This window comes from Glycine max, chromosome 16 (genome assembly GCF_000004515.6).
Source record: "Glycine max cultivar Williams 82 chromosome 16, Glycine_max_v4.0, whole genome shotgun sequence".
In the NCBI taxonomy this organism is placed as follows: Eukaryota; Viridiplantae; Streptophyta; class Magnoliopsida; order Fabales; family Fabaceae; genus Glycine; species Glycine max.
Genome location: NC_038252.2, coordinates 546681 through 567777, shown reverse-complemented (window position 1 = coordinate 567777; position 21097 = coordinate 546681). Strand labels below are relative to the sequence as shown.

The 21097-nt window shown below is 31.3% G+C and overlaps 1 protein-coding gene across 1 annotated transcript; it reads left to right on the top strand.

Moving 5' to 3' along the window:
- The first annotated feature begins 10130 nt into the window (after positions 1-10130).
- LOC100794516 (uncharacterized) lies at positions 10131-18330 on the top strand. Its single transcript, XM_006598760.4, has 8 exons — positions 10131-10302; positions 11277-12784; positions 14212-14400; positions 14720-14815; positions 14906-15068; positions 15178-15307; positions 15382-17148; positions 17257-18330. The coding sequence occupies exons 2-8, from the start codon at positions 11395-11397 to the stop codon at positions 17683-17685; spliced, it is 4164 nt and encodes a 1387-aa protein (XP_006598823.1). The 5' UTR covers positions 10131-10302; positions 11277-11394; the 3' UTR covers positions 17686-18330.
- Positions 18331-21097: the final 2767 nt, after the last annotated feature.

Below are 21097 nucleotides of genomic sequence, written 5' to 3'. Positions count from 1 at the left end.
GGCTTTCTTTGGCTATTTACTTGCGTTGCGCGGATTCCATCATCTGCTTCCCAGGCTCTCACTTTCTGCCGAGTACTACCATTCTTACGTCACCTGCTGTTCAAGGATAAATCATGCAAATTCGTACCATTTTACTTACTACCCACAAAATTTAATATATTAATTAACAAATACAAAAAAATAATTAATACTATTATATTCAATGGTATTTCTTCTTGTCTCAAATAGAATAACAAGAAAAAATATTATTTTCATAATTTTATAAAAAAAAACTCAACTAATTTTATTTATTTAATGTTGTTATCTCTAAAATATTGTTTATTTAACTAAGGTTATTATTTCAATGGTTACTTTTTATTTCTAGTGTAACATATTTTTTATTATCAATTTTTTGATGGCTTATATATTACATCACACGGTGATATTTTATTAAACTTTTTGTTGGTCAAAATCATTTATCGATCAGAATTTTCAAGTTAACATGAGATTTTTCAGTGTATTTTGTCCTCATAAGCATTTTTTGAAAAACTTCTTCAAATGGTACTCATCTCATCATTATTATAACTTAAACACGTTTAACTATAAAATTCTGATGTGATAGGCTACTCAAAAGTAAATGTATTTTGTTAGTATAGTTAGTACTAATTAATTCATTTAAGTCACCATCAACTATACATAGTCTCATACTTACATGGTCTTTGAATTTTTATCATTCCAATGTGATTTAATTGGGGTGTTACACCTAGTACCAAATTCCAATTAAGGGTAAGTTGGAGAAAAACTTAGTTTTTAATTGAGTCTAGTACAATTAAATGTTGCTAACTTTCTTAGTTATCATAAATCCGATTTGTTTTTCTTTTATTTGAGACGGAAGGACATATTATCTAGTACAAACAACAATTAGCACAAGTCATAGCAACTTATGTCCCTTAACCAAGTTGTTCAATCTTCAAAACCTAGTTGACACTTGAGTATGAAATGGATATTGTTGGGGGATATCCACCTTATGTGCACTTCTTCAATGAAAAATTGTTACTACTTTTGATAATGACAACTTTACATCACTGTCATGATAAAAAAAATTAATAATAAAATATACTCTTGAAGAAGAATGAGAAACTTTAAGTGTAAGTAAATCTCAAAATAAAAATTAATCTCATAATTGACTCAAATAATTAAATCTAATAAGAGGATACTTGAAGGTCTCACCACAAGATCAAATTAACAACCAGATACGTCAATTATTGTTAACCTGTTGCCTTCTTGGTACCTATATTCCACTTAATGGATAAAAAAAAATATATTATTTGTGTCAAGAGGAAAGGAGAATCTTTTAATTCTTTCATTTATGTAAAATGGGTAAAACAAAAAGTAATTACTCATTTTTTATGTTTTTCTAAATAATTTGGTTAAATAAATTATTGTTATTTTAAAATAAATAAGTTTAAATCATTTTGTTATATTCTTTAATTAATTAAATTAATATAAAAGTAGGATGACATTTTAACACAAACATCTAATGGGATGGCATAATATAATGATTAAATCTTAATAAATGGCTACGTAAAGGTTTACAATGATAGTATATATAAATAAAATTCAAAATATTAAAATAAAAATCAATTTTATTTAAATTTGAATATAATATAGCTATAACAATAATATTTTTAAAATAATAGAATTTAATGATAATAGCATACTCGTATTAATAATTAATACAGTTTAATTTAAAACTATTAATAATTCTAGTAATCATACTAATTTAATTTAAAATTAAAAATAATAGCATATTTATTATAAAAAATAATTAAAATTTAAAAAAAAACTAATTTTGCTCTTATAAGTTACGTGTAAACATTATATAAAAAGTGAACTAATTAAAAGTATTTGAAAAATAAGAGTTTTACCCTTAAAAAAAATACTCGAATTTATTGTAAATTAAATGGGAGATAATTTTTTAAAAATTGCGTATTTGTTCTACAAACAGCAAGTGCAAAAGCATAAATTGCAAACGTTCGGCTTACAAAAGTTTTATTCCCTTTTATTAGGCTCAACTTTCCACAGCCTTGTTCTTTTCACGTTTTTTTTCTTTCTTCTTTGTGCTTTAATTTCGTGAAGCGACCTACTAAGGGTGTCTTGGAATTTCAGTGAACTCTAAAAATACATTTGAGAGTAAAAAAAAAATTTTAGAATCATACCTGGTTACCCTTTAAAAGTATATTTGAAAATATACTTTTACTTGAAAAATTAATTTGAAAGAAATAGGATAAATGAATAGTTTTACCTTTGTATTTTACTAGCTGTCAATTTAGTCTTTTACGAAAATAATCAATTTAGTCCATAATTATGTAAATATACCAACAATTTAATTTTACCGTTAAGTGATTTTTGTTTTCATTAATGTTTTTAGTGATGTGGAATGTGAAGGACGACGTGACAAATCTAATTGGTGAAAGTGATCTCCACGCATTTGGCTAGGTATTTGTGGACCAAATTGATAGTTTTATCTTAGGTAGAGTAGTATCATGTGTCCTCTACACTAGTTTCCTTCGTCAATTCCCTCTACAACCCTCTTTGTTGACGTCCCACCATGGGTCAACATCGAAGATGATTTCTGACAATAACAAATAATGTTGTTGCCTATGCCTACAATCACATTGCATGTAAACTCCATGAAGAATATGTGTGTTTCAATTTCCCCAATCTCAAGGACCCACAGGGCTACGGTTTAGGAGCCACAAGGTGGTGGTGGCTTGCTATGGTGGGAGAAGGAGAAGAAAGAATAAATAAAAAAACATGTTGTTTGATTTTCCATATCGGACATTTATCATTGCGGTGCCGATGGTGATGTTGGTGGCGACAATCCGGAATCACCTTTAAGTTTTTCTCATAGCCTGAGATGGCAAAGAGAAAGAGAGGGAAATATGAAAAAATGAAGATGTTTTCACTCACATTTAATTAAAAAATTTATGTGCTTATGTGAAAAGTCTCTTACACACGAATTTGACACATTAGCAAAAGCGTGTCACATATACATTCAATGTTAATGAAAATAAAGATTATTTGATGGTAGGACTAAATTGTTGAAACATTTACACAATTATAAACTATATTAATCATATTTATAATATAATGACTAAATTGACTCTAAATGTAAACTATATGGATAAAATTAGTCATTTACCCAAAGAAACAAGACTTAAGATATTTTTGTAAACTCAATTTACAAACTTAAGTTTAAAAAATTCAATTCAAACATGTATTAATGCTTTGGTAATTTGGTCACGTGAGTATGAATCAACGATAAAGAGGTTTAAAAACTTTCCCGAAGCAATAAATTAATTTCTTTTTATAATGAAAACACTTATTTTGTTACATTTCTAATGAGATCGTTTCCTGGATTGCTATTAAGTTTACCTTAGCCTACAAAAGTAAATATATTAAGTCAACGTTATGAAGCCCACAGCCTAAATATTACATACCACTTATATGTAAAAAAATACTACATACCACTTCTACTTAGGAATTTTCAATTCAAACAGGTCAGGTGTCAACTGAACAATTTAACTAATTTTTATTACACAGAAAATTTTACTATAAAATCACAATTTAACTATTTATTGAGAGACACAAAAATGTCTCTTTTTCCAATAGTAGTATAGTTGTTTTTGTTAGTTGTTTTTGTTGGTTGTTGTTGTTATTATGAATAGGTTGAACTTTACTTTTTTCCTAAGAAAAAGTTTAACTTTATTTTATTCAATCAGTTTATTTAAATTTTATTTGTTGAAATAAATACTTATTTTAATAAAAAATAATAATTTTTTTAATGTGTTTGTTTAAACTATTTTTTACTCCAAATAAGTCATTTTTTTTGTTTATTTTAAGAAAAAATATTATCTACTTATAAAAAAACATTTATTTTTTTGATTTTTTTTAAGTTTAACAAACTCACCTGTTATCCCTGTATAAAAAAGCACCAAGTCACAAAATTGTGATTTGTCAATACAAAAACTATAGAAAAAAAAAGGCAATTAATGTAAACATTGACATTGAATATTCTTAAATTGTTTTCAATATATCTTAAAATAAATATCATAACGATGTCAGCCATCAAACTCGTGCTTTTTTTTTTTTTTGTTTATGTCCATGCCATCAACTCGTGCTTTTTTTTTTTTTTTAATGCCCATGTCATCAACTCGTGCTTGAATCTACCAAACTTGCTAGTTGCTATATATGGTTCACTCTCGTACTACCATCTTCACTTGTTTGCTCCCATTTTCTCAGTTTTCACCTATTCAGTTTGCAAAGTTTTTTAAAAAAAAAATCAAAGTAAAAGAATTGTATAACATTGCTTCTAATCATGTTTTTCATTGGTCATGTCGCTAGTCTTACATTGTTTCTAAATCGTGTTTTAACATTGGGTAATGTCAGCTCATACTTCATACTATTAGTATTAGCACAACAATTCACATGGTATGTTTAGTCATTAAATAATCAACATGCATGTGTTCAACGAAGACAATTATTACTGAATTATACTATTGAGGTGAACTTTCACGTACCTTGCCACTAGGATGAGGTGTTACCCAACTTTTTTAATTTGTCATTAATTGTATAAAATCATTGACAAGTTTCTATAAAACATTAATTATCAACCTATTCCATATATATTAACATTATTTTTTAATTTAGATCGAATAAAAAAAATCAATTATAGATATTAAACAAATAAATATTTAAAATTATAGAAATATCAATAATTAACTTGATCAGAATTTATTTAAAATTAAAAATAAATAAACTCATTTTTTTTAATAGAGAGAACAATTGTACGTAAGAGATGGATGAGAGAAAAGTAATCTCATATATATCATTATTAGACAATTAAGATTCTGTAGAAAATAACATATTTAGTGAGTAAACATCTAAAAAAATGGCCGGTTTTTATTAAATCTCACTATCGTGACTAATTAAGAGTATTAAACATACCATTTATTGATATATTAAAATTAGTACATATATATATATATATATATATATATATATATATATATATATATAAGTCACATGTATAACTATTTATTGGGAACAATCTATATACAACCAAACTAACAAGGATGACCCGATAAATTTTTGGAAATGAATCATTCCTTCCGTTTCATAAGCTTTGGAGAAAATAGATAAAATACATATGAATATGATACACATTTTATGGGAATTAACATTTATTTTCTCAAAACCTTAATAATTAAAGAAAAGAAAAAAAAGAGAAAAACAAATGAAGAGGACCCAAACCCATAAATTTTTAGGCCTGAATTAAGTAAACTTTGATCTTAGACTTTTTAAAACTAATAACTATGTTTTGAAAAAAAAAACATAACAATATTTATAGGCTAGATTTGGTAGAAATAGATATATTAAGAGATAACACATTTAATAAAATTAGAGGCTTCACATCAAGATATGTTTAATTATGAGTATGTTTGAGAAGATATTTTAATTAGTTTTTAACTTTCTTTGTTAATTGAAAAACTCATTTGGATGTTTGATATTTTTTTTTTAATAGTTTCTAGTATTTTTTGAAATGTTACTTGAAGTAATATTTTTTTAAACATTAGTTTTAACTTCTAATTTTTTATATTTTTTTATATTTTTATTTTTGATATATTTATTTATTTTCCTTGTTATATTTATTTTTGATATATTTCCTTGTTAAAAATTATTAGGTGGAAAACTTAAAAATATTTGCCATTGTGTAGCCAACTTGAAATGTATTCTTTCAACATCCATGAATCCCTAGTCATATTATGATAATAAGTCTATAATAGTCTTTTAACAAATGAACCAAACCTTTTCTTACTCAACTACTACTATTCTTATTTGGTTTTTGTAGCTTGTTAATTTATTTCCAAATTTTATATCGTTGTTGTTCAATAATTTAAAATGTTTCATTTTTTTTTCGGTCAGAGATCATAGGTGTCCTCTAACCTATTAGGTTAGAGACTAATCTGACTTACTGTGCATAATTGTCATTGATCCAAAGAATTTTTGCATAAGGTGAAAATTAAACAAGAGTTCTCTTACTAAATAAATCATTTTCACTTATGTGAATTCAATGAGACCTTATACCACTATCAACCCTTTGGGTTATTGAAAATGTTCCTTTAATTGTGGGTAGGCAGTTTCATCAACATAATATAAGATAAACATAAGCTTAATTACATTCATGAATCATTTGCTATAACTAATGTGAATATTTGGTCTTTTAATATTCTTGTTAAAAATCACTTGTATTTTTAATTAATGCAAATAAATATTTTAGTTTTATATTTATTACAATAATTTCCTTTATTACTAGGTCATCATATTATTGGTATGAAATAATCAATTTTATCGATGACTAATATTTATTGGAGAATGTAATTAATTACTTTTAGTCATATCTTTCCTTTCAATCATATTTTTCTATCCAGAAATTCAAACTCAAGATTTTGTTTTAGAAATTTAAGATCAATTCTACTTGAATTGACATGTTAATACAATAAGTTCCTTTAGAAGTTATTTTTACTTGAAATATTAAAATTTGTAATTTGTTTCTTAAATTTTTTATAATCAATACAAACAAAAACATTTTTTTTAAAACCGACATAGTTTTTTATTTTTATTTTTTACTTAAAGCTTACCAATCAAAATATTATATTTAAAAGTAATTTATAATAACACTCCCTGGTTTTTCATATTACACATGTTACCCTTCCTATCTTTTATCCCTAGGCCAACCGTTTGAGAACATTAAATTGATACCCTTTATACATTATAATAGTCTCTTTTATTGTTTTAAAAAATATTACATCATATATCTCCATTGTTGTTGTAAACGTTAAAAACTTAGGGAAATTATGTGCAATCACAACAAATCTCAGATAGTATTAGTTTAATTAAATTAGAACATATAATTTAAAAAGTGTGATTCTCACAGTTTTTATTCTCTTGATTATACGTTCTTAATTCTTTCTTTTTTCCCCTCTCTATTGGATATCTATTTCACCTACTACCTTCAAACTAGCTAAATTTGTTCCTTTAATCTCCTCAAACTATCATTATTTTATTTTCACTTATATATTTTATTTTCTTAATTGTGTATCACTTTCAATCTAATATCTTTTACCTGTTATTCTAATTTAAATTTCAATAGTTATTTTATAAGGAATCGTCAATAGTTAATTATATTTTACAACTTTATTTCTTTTTCTATGTATACAAAAACATATATATTCAAAATAAAGGTGAAGATAATTGTATATATATAGTTCTACTATGTTGGTTAGATTAAAAAAACAGTATAGAAAAACAAGACAAACAAGACGTATATTGAAAATATAAAGTGTTTTATGTCATAGAGTCTAACATAATTGATTGAATAAAAGTATGTAAGTTGTTATAAATTTTTTAATATCATTTTCAATTTCCATGTATAAAAATGTATATAAAGTATTTTATATTATCATCCAATAACAAATTATTATATATGATAAATTTATTGATTTTGATAATAACTACATTAAAAGTTATACTAAACATGATTTCTAATTAATTATCATTGTAAAAACTTACATTGACAGTGCATATCCACTAAATTCATAAATATATTGGTGAAACAAAAAAAATATAGATTTTTTTTTATTATTAATAATGTTAGCAATTAGTGTGTTATGTTAGTAAAAAAATTTGAGCCAATGGCATCTTTATCACTCCAATCCTTATACCCTCATCCCAACCATCAAATGACTCCCAAATATATAGAACTTATATGTGAAATGCATATTTATGTGTCTTAAAAAATATTTGTTCAGTTTTGCAAACATTGTAAAAAATTAATTTTATCCGGTCGATCAATATTGGTTTTTTTTTTTTTATTGATTTTCATTTTTTTAAAGTTTGCATTTTTTAATGGAATAGATATGGACCCCTAATTGTAGCTCAAGAAAAAAAATAACAATTAAATAGTTTTTATTAATTTATTTGGTATAAAAAGTATGTAAAATTTAGTTGCCTAAAAAAAAAAATCTTTAAAATGAAGAAATAGAAAGAAAAATCCACGAAAGATACTTGTTTTTTTAATGTTACTATTCTAACTTTTATTTTTGGATTGAATATTGTTGTTGTTATTGATCCGTAGTAGGTGTTACTCATTTCATTTTTTTTTAGAGGAAATAAAGTAATTTTATTTGATCAATGATAACCTCGAGAATACGAGAAGGAATAAAATCATAATCATGAGAGGAAACATATAATCTCGATGCCCTTATTATAGAGTGAGCCACAAAATTTACTTGTCTCTTAGCTAAACTATTGGAGTTTGTGAAAGTAAATTCTTATCATGTTTTATAATAGAGCTAAAATTAGAGCACCATTTCTCTTGCTATGTAAGAATTAGTCACCATTTTATGATCAGTCTTTTTTTTTTCTTTCCCGCAAGCCTCAAATTTGAGATATTATTAAAGAATAAATATTTATTTTACATAAGAAAATTTTTAATAAACATTTTTAAATATGTAAATTATATTTTAATTAAAATTTAAAATAAATAAATATATTTTGAATATATAAAATATATTTTAGATTTATGATAAAAAAATCATATTATGAATGCTATTTTTAATTTTTGAGATTTTTAAAAAATATTAAAATTAAAGTTAATTGAAAATATTAAAAATGATAAATTAAAATAGATAAGAGATTAAGAAAAATTCCAAAAAATACTCACGTAAAAGAAAACCAACTAAAAATGCTATCATTAAATAATGATAGCTAATTCTCGTTCAAGATCATTATTCTAATTTTTTTATTTATAGATAGAGGAAAATTTATGATAAATAATTTATATTATGATTTTTTTGTTACATAAAGGGAAAGAAAACCAAAAAGAAAAAAAAACATGAAGGTTTTATCGAGAAATCCTAAAAAGAATGATACTACTAAAGTAAGAAACCACTTTATATAAGTAGCATAAATTATTGAGAATTTAATTTTCATCCACTGCTGTAAAGACTTTTACATTTGTTTTATCTGAATAGTGAGACATAAACTTAAATATAATTATTATAAAAGTAAAAAATTACTATATATAACAACATGTAATTAAATATTACTATAAAAAGTATTTATATCATTAGTGCATGAAGGTTTCATCTATTAATTAAATTTTATTTAATTGAAGCATTAATGCAAAAAAAAAATATATTTTTGTATTTCAAATAGTCAGGATACTTAATGTAATAATGTTGGTAAAAAATTAATAATGATCATTCATTAGTAAAAATATTAATTAATATTCTAAAAAAATAAAAATGTTAGCAATCTTCTTGAACATAATTTGTGCCATTATACATTGTGATTTTGAATCTTATTAATATTGAGAAAGGAAAGTCTATAAAAGGGAAATCTTAATAAAACATCTATCTTTTTTTTTAAGAGAAGAAAACAACTTTTTTTTGAAAAGGATAAAACCTTTAATTTTTTAAGATATTAAAACATTTAAATTGAAATACTACATTATAAATTAAAATGGGAATGTTTAAATGAATTTCCCCTTTTATAACTTCCTTTTTTAAAAACACATAACAAAAAAGAGATACGAATGGATCAGTACTACGCGAAGAGACATACGAAGGAGTTCAACGGAAGAGTACATCCCTTTTCGAGAGAGAAATTACGATTCATATTTATTAATTATTATCAATAAATTAATTAAAAAACCAACGGATCACAATTCCTCACGCGCTCCATTTCGCGTGGAGTCCACTCGCCGCCGTCCAGAGCCGTGGTGGCACATTTTGAAATCCGCTTAGGTATATCTACTACGCACACTCTAGCACTCTAGTCTCTCAGCATGCGAAATTGAGAAATTACGAAATTACCCCTTGGGTATATTCATTGCTGAATTATCGGAATCACAAAACTGTCCCTGGCGGCACCAAGTTTACGACTTTACCCCAGGCATTAAATAAATATACAAAGTGTCGAAATTACCCTTGGACGGAAATCATTTAACGGTGGCCGGTGAAAACTCCGGCCGGCAAGATGGGATCCATGTTTTCCTATAAAAACCCGTCACCACACCCTCTCTTTCCCTCATCAAATTGAACTCTCATTGTATCTCTCTCTCTCTCTACACTTTCTCTCTCTAACTTGCACCTAATAGAGCGACCCCTCTTCTCTTTCTCTGTCTACCTCGGTCTCTATTTTCCTCTTTCTCTCTCTAAATCGCCCCACCCCCCCTTCTTTGCGGAGTGAGAAGAGGTAAATTCTCTCTCTCCAGGACTAATTAATTTAATTTTCGATTTTATTTTAATTTTTAATTAAAAATTAAAGAATTTGGGTGGTGAGTTTATTGTTGATAATAATTTTCAGTGGTGATGGAAATCTGGGAAGGGTAGAGAGAATCATCAGTGAATTAATGATTGTGATTGTGATAGTGAATGAGGAAATCAGGGTTGAAGTTGACTGTTTAATATTTGTGTGCATTATTTGGTTTGTGATTGGGAGAATGGAGGACAAGTGGTTTGATCTCCTGAACGTGTGAGGATAAGATCTTGCTGAAGAAGGGAAGGGGTGTGTGTCGGAATTTGGAATCTTGGTGGATGGGGTGTTGGTAAAGGTTTTGGTTATTGAAACCCTAAAAATTTGATGGTTAGGTCACTAGGTTGGTTCCAGTGTTCTGATTTGGGGTTTGGGAGGATGAATTAGTGGGTTTTTTGATCTGGGGTGATGGGAGTTCGGGACACTTTTTTGTGCTTGTGGTGTGCTGTGTCTCATTGGCCTCCTTGTCATCTGATTGTTGAAAGGATGAGTTATTTTGCCTGGTGGATTGGTGTGGATGAACATTGGATGGTTGCTTGAATATTGGCTTCGGGAGTTCTCAGTGTTAGTTTTGGTTTCAATTTGTGTTTTTGTGCTTAGTTTTGATTAGGGATTTCTGATTCTCTTTTTGTTTTGTGTTTGGATTTCTTTTTGCTTGTTTAATTTTGATCAGCAATTATACATGCAGTGAATGCTTCTAAGCGAGTTGTCAGTAAATATTGGTAAATTGTGGATTTTCTTCTGTCTGTTTGTAATTGTGTGTTTGGGTTTGGTTTAGTTGAGAGATTCAATTTATTGTCATTGTCTAGGGTTATATTGCATCCAGAATTGCATGTGTTATGACTCATTCTGTAAATTAATATGTTTCTCTGTATTGCCTGACACTATAATTCATACCTCAAACCTACTTGCAGGTCCACTGTCTTTCCCCGTTGTGGGCATGTCATGGATATTGTCTCTTGAAAAGAATAGAAGCAACGTTTCTGCACAACTATTTAATCAGAATTTAGTTTGTATACTTATGCATATGAGATGGGTTCTCGAGGAAGGCCATTATTTGATCTCAACGAGCCACCTGCCGAGGATAATGATGAGAGGGAAGGTATTGTCTGCTTCCAGCCCCAAAAGACACATCCATCAACAAATCCACACACGTCTGACTTATTTGCAACATCATCTGCTGCCCAAGGAATAATAAATAATCATGCTTTTTCACATGCCTCATCTGTCTCTGGATTTCAACCTTTTGTTCGGCCTAAATCCACTGGTGTCCCTGAATTGGATGCTGAATCCAAGACAGCAGGAGATCAGGATGCAAAAGTTTCCTCTAAAGATGAAGTGAGAGTTATGGATTCACGGATATTAAGTTCGGCAAATGCTCAATCTACAGAGAGGGAAGAGGGGGAATGGTCTGATGAGGAGGGCGGCTTTGCTAATGCAAATGGAGGTAATAATGCTATTGCAAATGGAGGTAATAATGCTATTGCAAATGGAGGTAATAATTTGCCACAACGAAGTCAAGCTTCAGAAGAGCCAGCAACTTCTGGAATGGTGGATGGGGGTGTTGCAGTGGCTTCTGACAGTAAGTCTAGAAATATTAAGAGTTCTGATAGTATAAATGATGAAAAGAGTAGCCATGCTTCTATAGGTCTAGAATCAAACTCTAGTGAACAGAAAAGCAATAGTATTCCAAATTTAGAAAGCAATATAAAAAGTGAAGCTTCTATTGATGCACAGGAGGAACCCCCTTTAATCCCCAAGCCAAAAGAAGTGAAAGGTATTGAAGCAAGTCATGCACTTAGGTGTGCTAATAATCCTGGGAAGAGGAGGATTGACCAACGTAAAGAAGAAATGTTGGGAAAGAAACGTAATAGACAGACTATGTTTCTTAACTTGGAAGATGTGAAGCAAGCAGGTCCTATTAAAACCTCAACCCCTAGAAGGCAGACCTTCTCATCACCTGTCATAAGTCGTACCATAAAGGAAGTCCGCACTGTTCCTGCACAAGTTGAGCGTGTTGGAATAGCTAAGGATCAGAAGCTCACCGACACATCTTCTGCTGAAGGTGGCAATCATGCTGAAGCACAAGAGCCTAAATCTGATTGTAATGGTGATACTTCTGGACCACTAGTTAGATCTAGGAGGTTAAACAGTGAGACAGAACCTCCTACAGAGGGCAATTTACCACCCATTCCAAGACAGGGTTCATGGAAACAACTGTCAGATTCAAGGCAGCAGAAGAATGTATTCCATTCTAATAGGAAGTCGGGACTGAGTGGTCAAAGCTCCAATGATGTCAAATTGGTAAACAAGAAACATCTTTCTATCAAGAAGCAGACACCTATCAGCAGCCAGTCCCAGGACACTTCTGTTGAACGCCTTATACGGGAGGTGACCAGTGAAAAGTTTTGGCATCACCCAGGTATCAAGTAATTGTATTATTACCATTAGTGCAGATGTATAATGTTATTGATAAGCTTTATGGTCTCTTTGCATTTTGAATTTTTTTATTCTTTGCACTTGAAGTTGTTCTGATTTCTCATCTTGTTGCTCCCTTCCTCCAGTTATCACACTGTGAGAGTCATAACACTGGAGAGACATGAAAAGGTGATGACAGTTGTGTTTTTGGAATGGAATTTAATATTGATGTGATAGTTTCCCCTGGTTTACATGAATTCTTTATGTAATCCAGTCACCATCATATGCCTCTTTTGTGTTATGGTTCTCAAGTTGGTTTGTTTCTTGAGAAAGATCAAAAGATAACAGGTGGAAGGGTAACCTGGAGCTTTACTTCATTTCAGTATAATAACTATTATCTACCCTCTTTCTCCATGTTCTCTGTGCTAATTGCTGATTTTATTCAATATAATATGTGGGATTGTTTGTTTTGTTTTCTGAGATTTGGATTTTATGAATGCTTTACTTCAATTCAGTATAATAACTATTATCTTCCCTCTTTCTCCATGTTCTCTATGCTAATTGCTGATTTTATTCAATATAATAATATGTGGGATTGTTGGTTTTGTTTTCTGAGATTTGGATTTTATGAATGGTTTTGAATGCAAAATAATATTCATGTCTTCTCTACAAGGATATTAAAAATTATTTGACTGTTACTTTTCAAAACTTAGTTCAAAACTGTTAGTGTTATCCTACAAAGTACAAATTTACAGCACAATTACTCTAGAGAAGCACTCCAATATGTTCTTCATTAGAAAATGCTATCCTTTCATTCAAATGCTGGTTTATTAATTGGAAGGTCATTTCATGGATATTAGAGTCTTTAGCTATTGGCTTTATGTAAGGCGTTACTACTTAACAATTTGATTGTAGTTTAAATAATCTGGCATTTTGTATCCACCTTCTGTTTTCTCTATATAATAAAATTTCCGAAATTTTTTTATCATGTGAATTATTATGATCACAAGGGGTGGTGGGGTTTAAGCACCAAAGAACATACAAATGCAAAAACCTTGTCTAAGAGCTTGAATTCTGTGAATATCATTTGGTAGAGTTGATGACAAAATACATAATTATGAACAGAGGTTAAGTTGCTGTTGATGTGATTACATGGTGAAAACTGAAAATAATCCATTTGGAAAAATCTAATATGTATTAGTCATTGTGTCATATAGCTGGTTCCTAATATTATTTGGTTAAGGCTTTAAGTTGTAGTATGTGCCAGCAGATGTAAGCTTAAATGCATTTGCTTCTAGTAAAAATGAGTTGATGATTACATCTTTGGTCATTTGTCCCTTGAAATACTGTGTTTGTAGGGTAATATCCTTTAGTTTCTTTTGGAAGTTAATTTATTCTTATTGGTAACTAATTGAGGATCCTGTGATTCAGAGGAGACTGAGCTACAGTGTGTTCCTGGACGATTTGAATCAGTAGAAGAGTATGCTAGAGTATTTGAGCCTTTGCTGTTTGAAGAATGCCGTGCTCAACTTTACAGTACCTGGGAAGAATCAACGGAAACAGTTTCAAGGGATACTCATATTATGGTGCGAGTGAAGGCAAATGAGTCAAGAGAAAGAGGTATTCTTGTACCTCTCAGTGCTTGTTTTGTGTTAGATATATATTTTATTTCTTTTGCTCAACAATTTGACTGTGCTGTGGACTGCCACTTATTGCATTAACTTAAATACTCCATCTGTATGACGGAAACTTTGTCTCCCAAGTTCATGGAATTTATTTTTCTCTTGTGCTTGTAATTTTGTTTGTATTCAGCCTTACTTTGACTTTGTTTTGTAGCTTTGTCCCTTCAACTTCAACCAACATATAATCCCTTACTTAGGTATTTATGCATTTTGTTTTTGTCAATTTGTGGGTTTAATTTATCTGAATCTCGTTTTAGGTTGGTATGATGTGAAGGTTCTTCCAGTACATGAGTTCAAGTGGTCATTTAAGGAGGGTGATGTTGCAATCCTTTCATCCCCTAGGCCTGGATCAGGTTTGTTGTCAAATATGTGGTACATGATCAGTTGTTCTAGTAATTTTTTTTGGTAGTTCAATTGGGTTGATATTTTCATTATGCAAGCAGTTAGATCCAAGCAGAATAGTTCTTCTTTAGCTCAGGATGATGGGGAATCAGAAGTCACTGGGCGTGTGGTTGGTACTGTTAGGCGTCACATACCTATTGATACCCGTGATCCTCCTGGTGCAATTTTACATTACTATGTTGGAGACTCTTATGACCCCAGCAGGCAAGTTTTTGTTCAAATTTTCCCATTAAAGGGCTCTTTTGATGATTGTGTTGATATGTACTTTTTTGGTTCCAATGTTAAACTCGGATAAGATTGTTCTTTCCTGTAGGGTTGATGATGATCATATCATAAGAAAACTTCAAGCTGGAAGCATCTGGTATCTCACAGTGCTTGGTTCTCTTGCTACCACACAGAGGGAGTATATTGCCCTACATGCATTTCGTCGCTTAAATTTGCAGGTATATTCTGAAACTTATTCTAGTATCAGGTAGTTCTGTGGGATTTCAATTCTGACTAATTCCTTACTTTACAGATGCAAACTGCAATCCTTCAACCTAGTCCTGAACACTTCCCTAAATATGAGCAACAGACCCCAGCCATGCCTGAATGCTTCACACAGAACTTTGTTGAGTATCTGCGTAGGACCTTCAATGAACCCCAGTTGGCAGCAATCCAATGGGCAGCAATGCATACAGCAGCAGGTACTAGTAGTGGAACGACAAAGAGGCAAGAACCTTGGCCATTTACCCTTGTTCAAGGACCTCCAGGAACAGGAAAAACACATACAGTATGGGGAATGTTGAATGTCATTCACCTTGTGCAGTATCAGCACTACTACACCTCTTTACTTAAGCATGTAGCCCCTGAGAGCTACAAGCAAGTCAATGAGATCAATTCAGATAATGCCCCAACTGGATCTATTGATGAAGTTCTTCAAAACATGGACCAGAATCTCTTGCGAACTTTACCTAAATTGGTCCCAAAACCTAGAATGTTAGTTTGTGCTCCTTCTAATGCTGCCACCGATGAGCTTCTTGCCCGTGTTCTTGATCGTGGATTTATTGATGGAGAGATGAAAGTATATCGACCTGATGTGGCTCGAGTTGGGGTTGATTCTCAGACACGTGCTGCCCAAGCAGTTTCAGTTGAGCGTAGAACTGAACAGCTTCTTGTCAAGAGTCGGGAAGAAATTATGGGATGGATGCACCAGTTAAAGAATCGTGAAGCGCAATTGGTTCAGCAGTTGCATGGTCTTCATAGAGAACTAAATGCTACTGCTGCTGCTGTTCGTTCCCAAGGATCTGTTGGTGTTGATCCTGACCTTCTCATGGCCAGAGATCAGAACAGAGATGCTTTGCTACAGAACCTTGCTGCTGTGGTTGAAAACAGGGATAAGGTTTTGGTTGAGATGTCTCGCCTTGCCCTTTTGGAAAGTAGGTTCCGTCCTGGTAGCGGTTTTAATTTGGAAGAGGCCCGTGCTAGTTTGGAGGCCAGTTTTGCAAATGAAGCAGAGATAGTTTTCACTACAGTTTCTAGTAGTGGTCGCAAGTTGTTTTCTCGTCTTTCCCATGGTTTTGATATGGTGGTCATTGATGAGGCAGCCCAAGCCAGTGAGGTGGCAATTCTGCCCCCACTCTCTCTTGGTGCAGCACGATGTGTTCTTGTTGGAGATCCTCAGCAGCTTCCTGCTACAGTTATAAGCAAGGCTGCTGGAACATTGATGTACAGTAGGAGTCTTTTTGAAAGGTTCCAACAAGCAGGATGCCCGACAATGTTGTTGTCTGTGCAGTATAGAATGCACCCCCAGATTCGGGATTTCCCTTCTAGGTACTTCTATCAGGGACGCCTTACTGATAGTGAAAGTGTGGCTAAATTGCCTGATGAGCCATACTACAAGGACCCTTTACTTAGACCATATATATTCTATGACATCAGACATGGGCGCGAGTCTCACAGAGGTGGATCAGTGTCTTATCAAAACATACATGAAGCACAATTTTGTCTCCGACTGTATGAGCATGTTCAGAAAACAGTGAAGTCTTTGGGTTTAGGAAAGATTACTGTTGGCATAATTACTCCTTATAAGCTGCAGTTGAAATGCCTCCAGCGTGAGTTTGACGAAGTCTTAAATTCAGAAGAAGGGAAGGATCTATATATCAACACAGTAGATGCCTTCCAAGGTCAAGAACGGGATGTCATTATAATGTCTTGTGTGCGTGCATCCAGTCATGGTGTTGGCTTTGTTGCAGATATACGTCGAATGAATGTTGCCCTTACGCGTGCGCGAAGGGCCCTTTGGGTATGACTATCTTTCTTTTGCATTTTTTTTAGTAATTACTTTCTGTGTGTTTATTAAATGGTCAAAGCCATTTTTTGGTTGATATTCATAGTCTGTTATCATTGACAGGTCATGGGAAATGCAAATGCTCTGCTGCAATCTGAAGATTGGGCTGCGTTGATTAATGATGCAAAATCTCGGAATTGCTACATGGACATGGACTCTCTTCCTAAGGACTTTCTGGTATCTAAGGCACCTGTTTACACATCATTGCCTGGTAAGCCTTCCTCAAATATGAGGGGCATGAGATCAGGTGGACCAAGATATAGATCAATGGACATGCATATGGAGTCAAGGTTAGGACCACCATCAGAAGATGATGAGAATATGGGTGCTCCAGTTAGCTCCAGAAATGGGAACCATCGTCAATTGCGGTATTCAATGGAGAATTCTTTAGATGATGTTGAGCATGGGGGTGACAAATCAAGAGATGCCTGGCAGTATGGAATACAAAAGAAGCATAACTCATCTGGAACCATGGGAAAGAGAGACGTATAACCATTCGTTATCTGCAGACCCTTCTGCATAACAGGGAGATTCATGGACTGTTTGATTTCTTCATTCTTGTGATCTCCCACTGTTGAAAGCGCTTCGGCCAGATATTGGGGCTTTCAGCGAAGCTGTATGAGCCCCATGAGATTCTCAGCCTTGGAAGAGGGGGAGAGGAGCATGCAATGTTGGATAAGCCAAACCTACTTTCTTATCTTGCACATATGCTTGTGTTGGTTCTTACAAACTTGGGACACATAGCTGGATGGATGTGTTGGGGGAAGACTGCAGAGATTTGCAAGCCCTATTTTTATATGGAGTGAATGGATTGGAGACAACATGCTGGAAAGCGGGGGGAATACTCAATTTTGTATCTCAGAATGAAAGGAAAACTACATGATAATGATTTAGGGATCTAAGGAAGGCAGTTTGCTGTCAACTACTGACCTTGTACATACAATGGGTTCACAACATTATTTTAGCAAATTGTTTGTTTCATCATTTCATGACAAGCTGATGAAGTGTTTCACTTCCAAAGGAGAAGAAAGGAAAATATAGGGGTTACCCATTTTCTTAAGTTACTTCCAATACACCGAAAATGTGCTTGTATGAAAATTTCTATCATTTATTTATTAATTTATTTATTTTGTTGAAGTTTTTTGTCTGAGTAAAATTTTAAGATACATACAGCCATACCAACATCAACATGTATACTGTTTTTATGCTGAGAGGGTGGCTCAAGTTTTAGCCTTCAACAGCTGATAATGCCTTAATTTTCCGTATATGTTCTTGTCAAACAATGGTCTGTTTTACCTTACAAACTGAGCTTACGCACTTCAATGCAAAAGAAGCTTCTTAACCTACTACGTTCTCAAAGCAGTATTTTTCTTGCTTCCCATGAAACAATAATATAGTTTCCAAATCAAAGGAACATTTGATGCATTCGAAAGGGGTCTAAGCCGCCCTAGAAAGAAAAATAGCTAATAATAGATTGAGGAATGAGGACTAGAAACGAGAAGGACATCGGCAAGCATCATCTGTGACAACTTATTATTTGACTCATAAGTCATAACTAACATTAGCCATAAACATTTGATGCAATTTAGAATTCCTGGTTGATATTGCATAAATGATAAATCATCTCTACCACGGGTTCACTATTTGTAGGGCAGATCCAGGTTGACTTGACTGGATTTGTTTTTGGTTACAGTTACAGACTTGACTGGATTTGGCAAGAAATGCTATTAACATACTTGTACTACTATGAGAGGTGCATTGTTGGCTAATTGTTTCTGAAGAGAAACATTGGCAAACAATTCATCATGTCAAAATATATTATCATTTTAAAAGCATTATTATTATTATTATTATTATAAGTTAAACAAATAAATCTTATAATCTAGAAACCATTAAAATGAAGGTAGCAATCACATTAGTATTTAGTATTTGCTGTCCTACCTAAAGAGTATATGTATGTGTATACAATAAAGTTAGATGATCAAATACCAATGTACTAGTTGAAATACAAAATGGTGGTACAATATACAAGACAAGGGCACGTGTTTGGAATGACTTTATCAGGCGGCATTATCTTATTATTATTCGTTAAATATTAAATATTATTAGGTGGTGTGGTGGAAGTGGCACATGGCTAAGCGCGTGCACCATCTTGAACTCTAATGTCACAAACCGAGATGTCATACTTTTCAACTTGAACGTTAGATTTTGAGATGTCAAATATAATAATAATAATAATAATAATAATTAATAACTTCTCTTTATCTATTTTTTTTAGTAGTGAGTAGGTTTGCTACATAATATGCAGACAATACAGTACACTAGCGTTGGTTGGTATGGTAGACTATAAAACCAAATATTAATTTAATCAACTTCTACATAATACACGCTCAATGATTTCTTTAGGGCCTTTGAGATTTCTTTTTTCATTTTTTATTCTTAATTATTTTATCAGTATTTACGGTAATCAAATCATATTTTATACAACGTTTTTATTTTCTAAATTTTCATACTCTGTTACTTACGAAACTTACGATTTGATACATGATTTTATGTTTTGAATAATTTTTGCTAAATTCATCAAATTAGTATGTTATTTTTGGTAATATATATAGGAAATCTACACAAAATAGAACATTTTTCAATATTTCTCTTTTCACTTAAATCAATTAATTCTATGAATTTGTAAAATTTTGTGAATGACGAGATCATTATTAATACTTTAGTTAACTAGTCAACGTTATTGTACATTTGATTACAACATAATATGACAATAATCTTAATTGAAAATATAAATTAGCAAGTAAATTACCATGATTGAGAATCTTAGACAATTTAGCTTATATGATATTGTTTCAAACTTTCCCCCACTGAAATAGTTATATGTTCATTTCTTTTTTATAAGATCTTCCAAATTACCATTTTTTTATTCCATTACCTCACGTGGTGCCATATCTAAATCTGAAGTCCAACTGAGAAAATTATGCTATGAAGCCACTTCCCAATTTCATGGCAGTCCAAGATTTGGAATCAGAATCCTCATTTGGGGTGTCGACTACTTCCAATCTATGCTCCCATTTTTTTTGGCATCAAGTGGATCAGTTATTCTGTTCTATGGTTTGCATCCAATGAAAACGCCTCACTTTTCTCACCAATATTGCCACCTCAAGGACTAACAAATAACACAAGATTAAAAGGCTGAAGCTTCTATAACTAGCTCAACCTGTGTTAATTGAAATATTTCTACAAACATTGAATTTTTACTAAGTTCACATGTTTTGAAAATACTTGATAGGTCAAACGAATTTTCTATTCTTAACCAAAAGAAGAAGAAAAAATCCAATTGTCCATTACAACACAAAGTTGTCAAAATGTCAATTATACCCAACTAGAATTTTTAAAGTAGGAGTCACTAGTGAATAGTGACTAGTGTAGGGTCCGTAAAAAAAAGTGAGTAGCATTTTTAAGTAGGAATCACTAGTGAATAGTTTAAGAAAACACTTTCATTTTTTTTAAATAAGCTTTTTTAAATCCCTAATTAATGTGGACACTCAACATGTTGTATGAGCTTGAAATTTGAGAAGAGATACATGTGATCACAATTTGACGAGGCCTAACACTATAACTCAATAGAAATTTACTTTTATAAAATAATACCATTGATATTGATTGAATGAAAAAGATATAATGAGAGTGTTTAGATGCTTCATAGATAGAGATTATTGTAATTAATAAATATTTGTAGCAAACTAACTACTTGTGTGTTTGATTTATCGTTAGGAGATTCCCAAACGATCATTGAATCAAAAGCTCCAAATTTTATTTTTTTTCCCCCACAAAATATGTATAAAAATGTGTACTCGTTCAGCCTAATATTAAACTAAACACACCCTTGATACCTTAA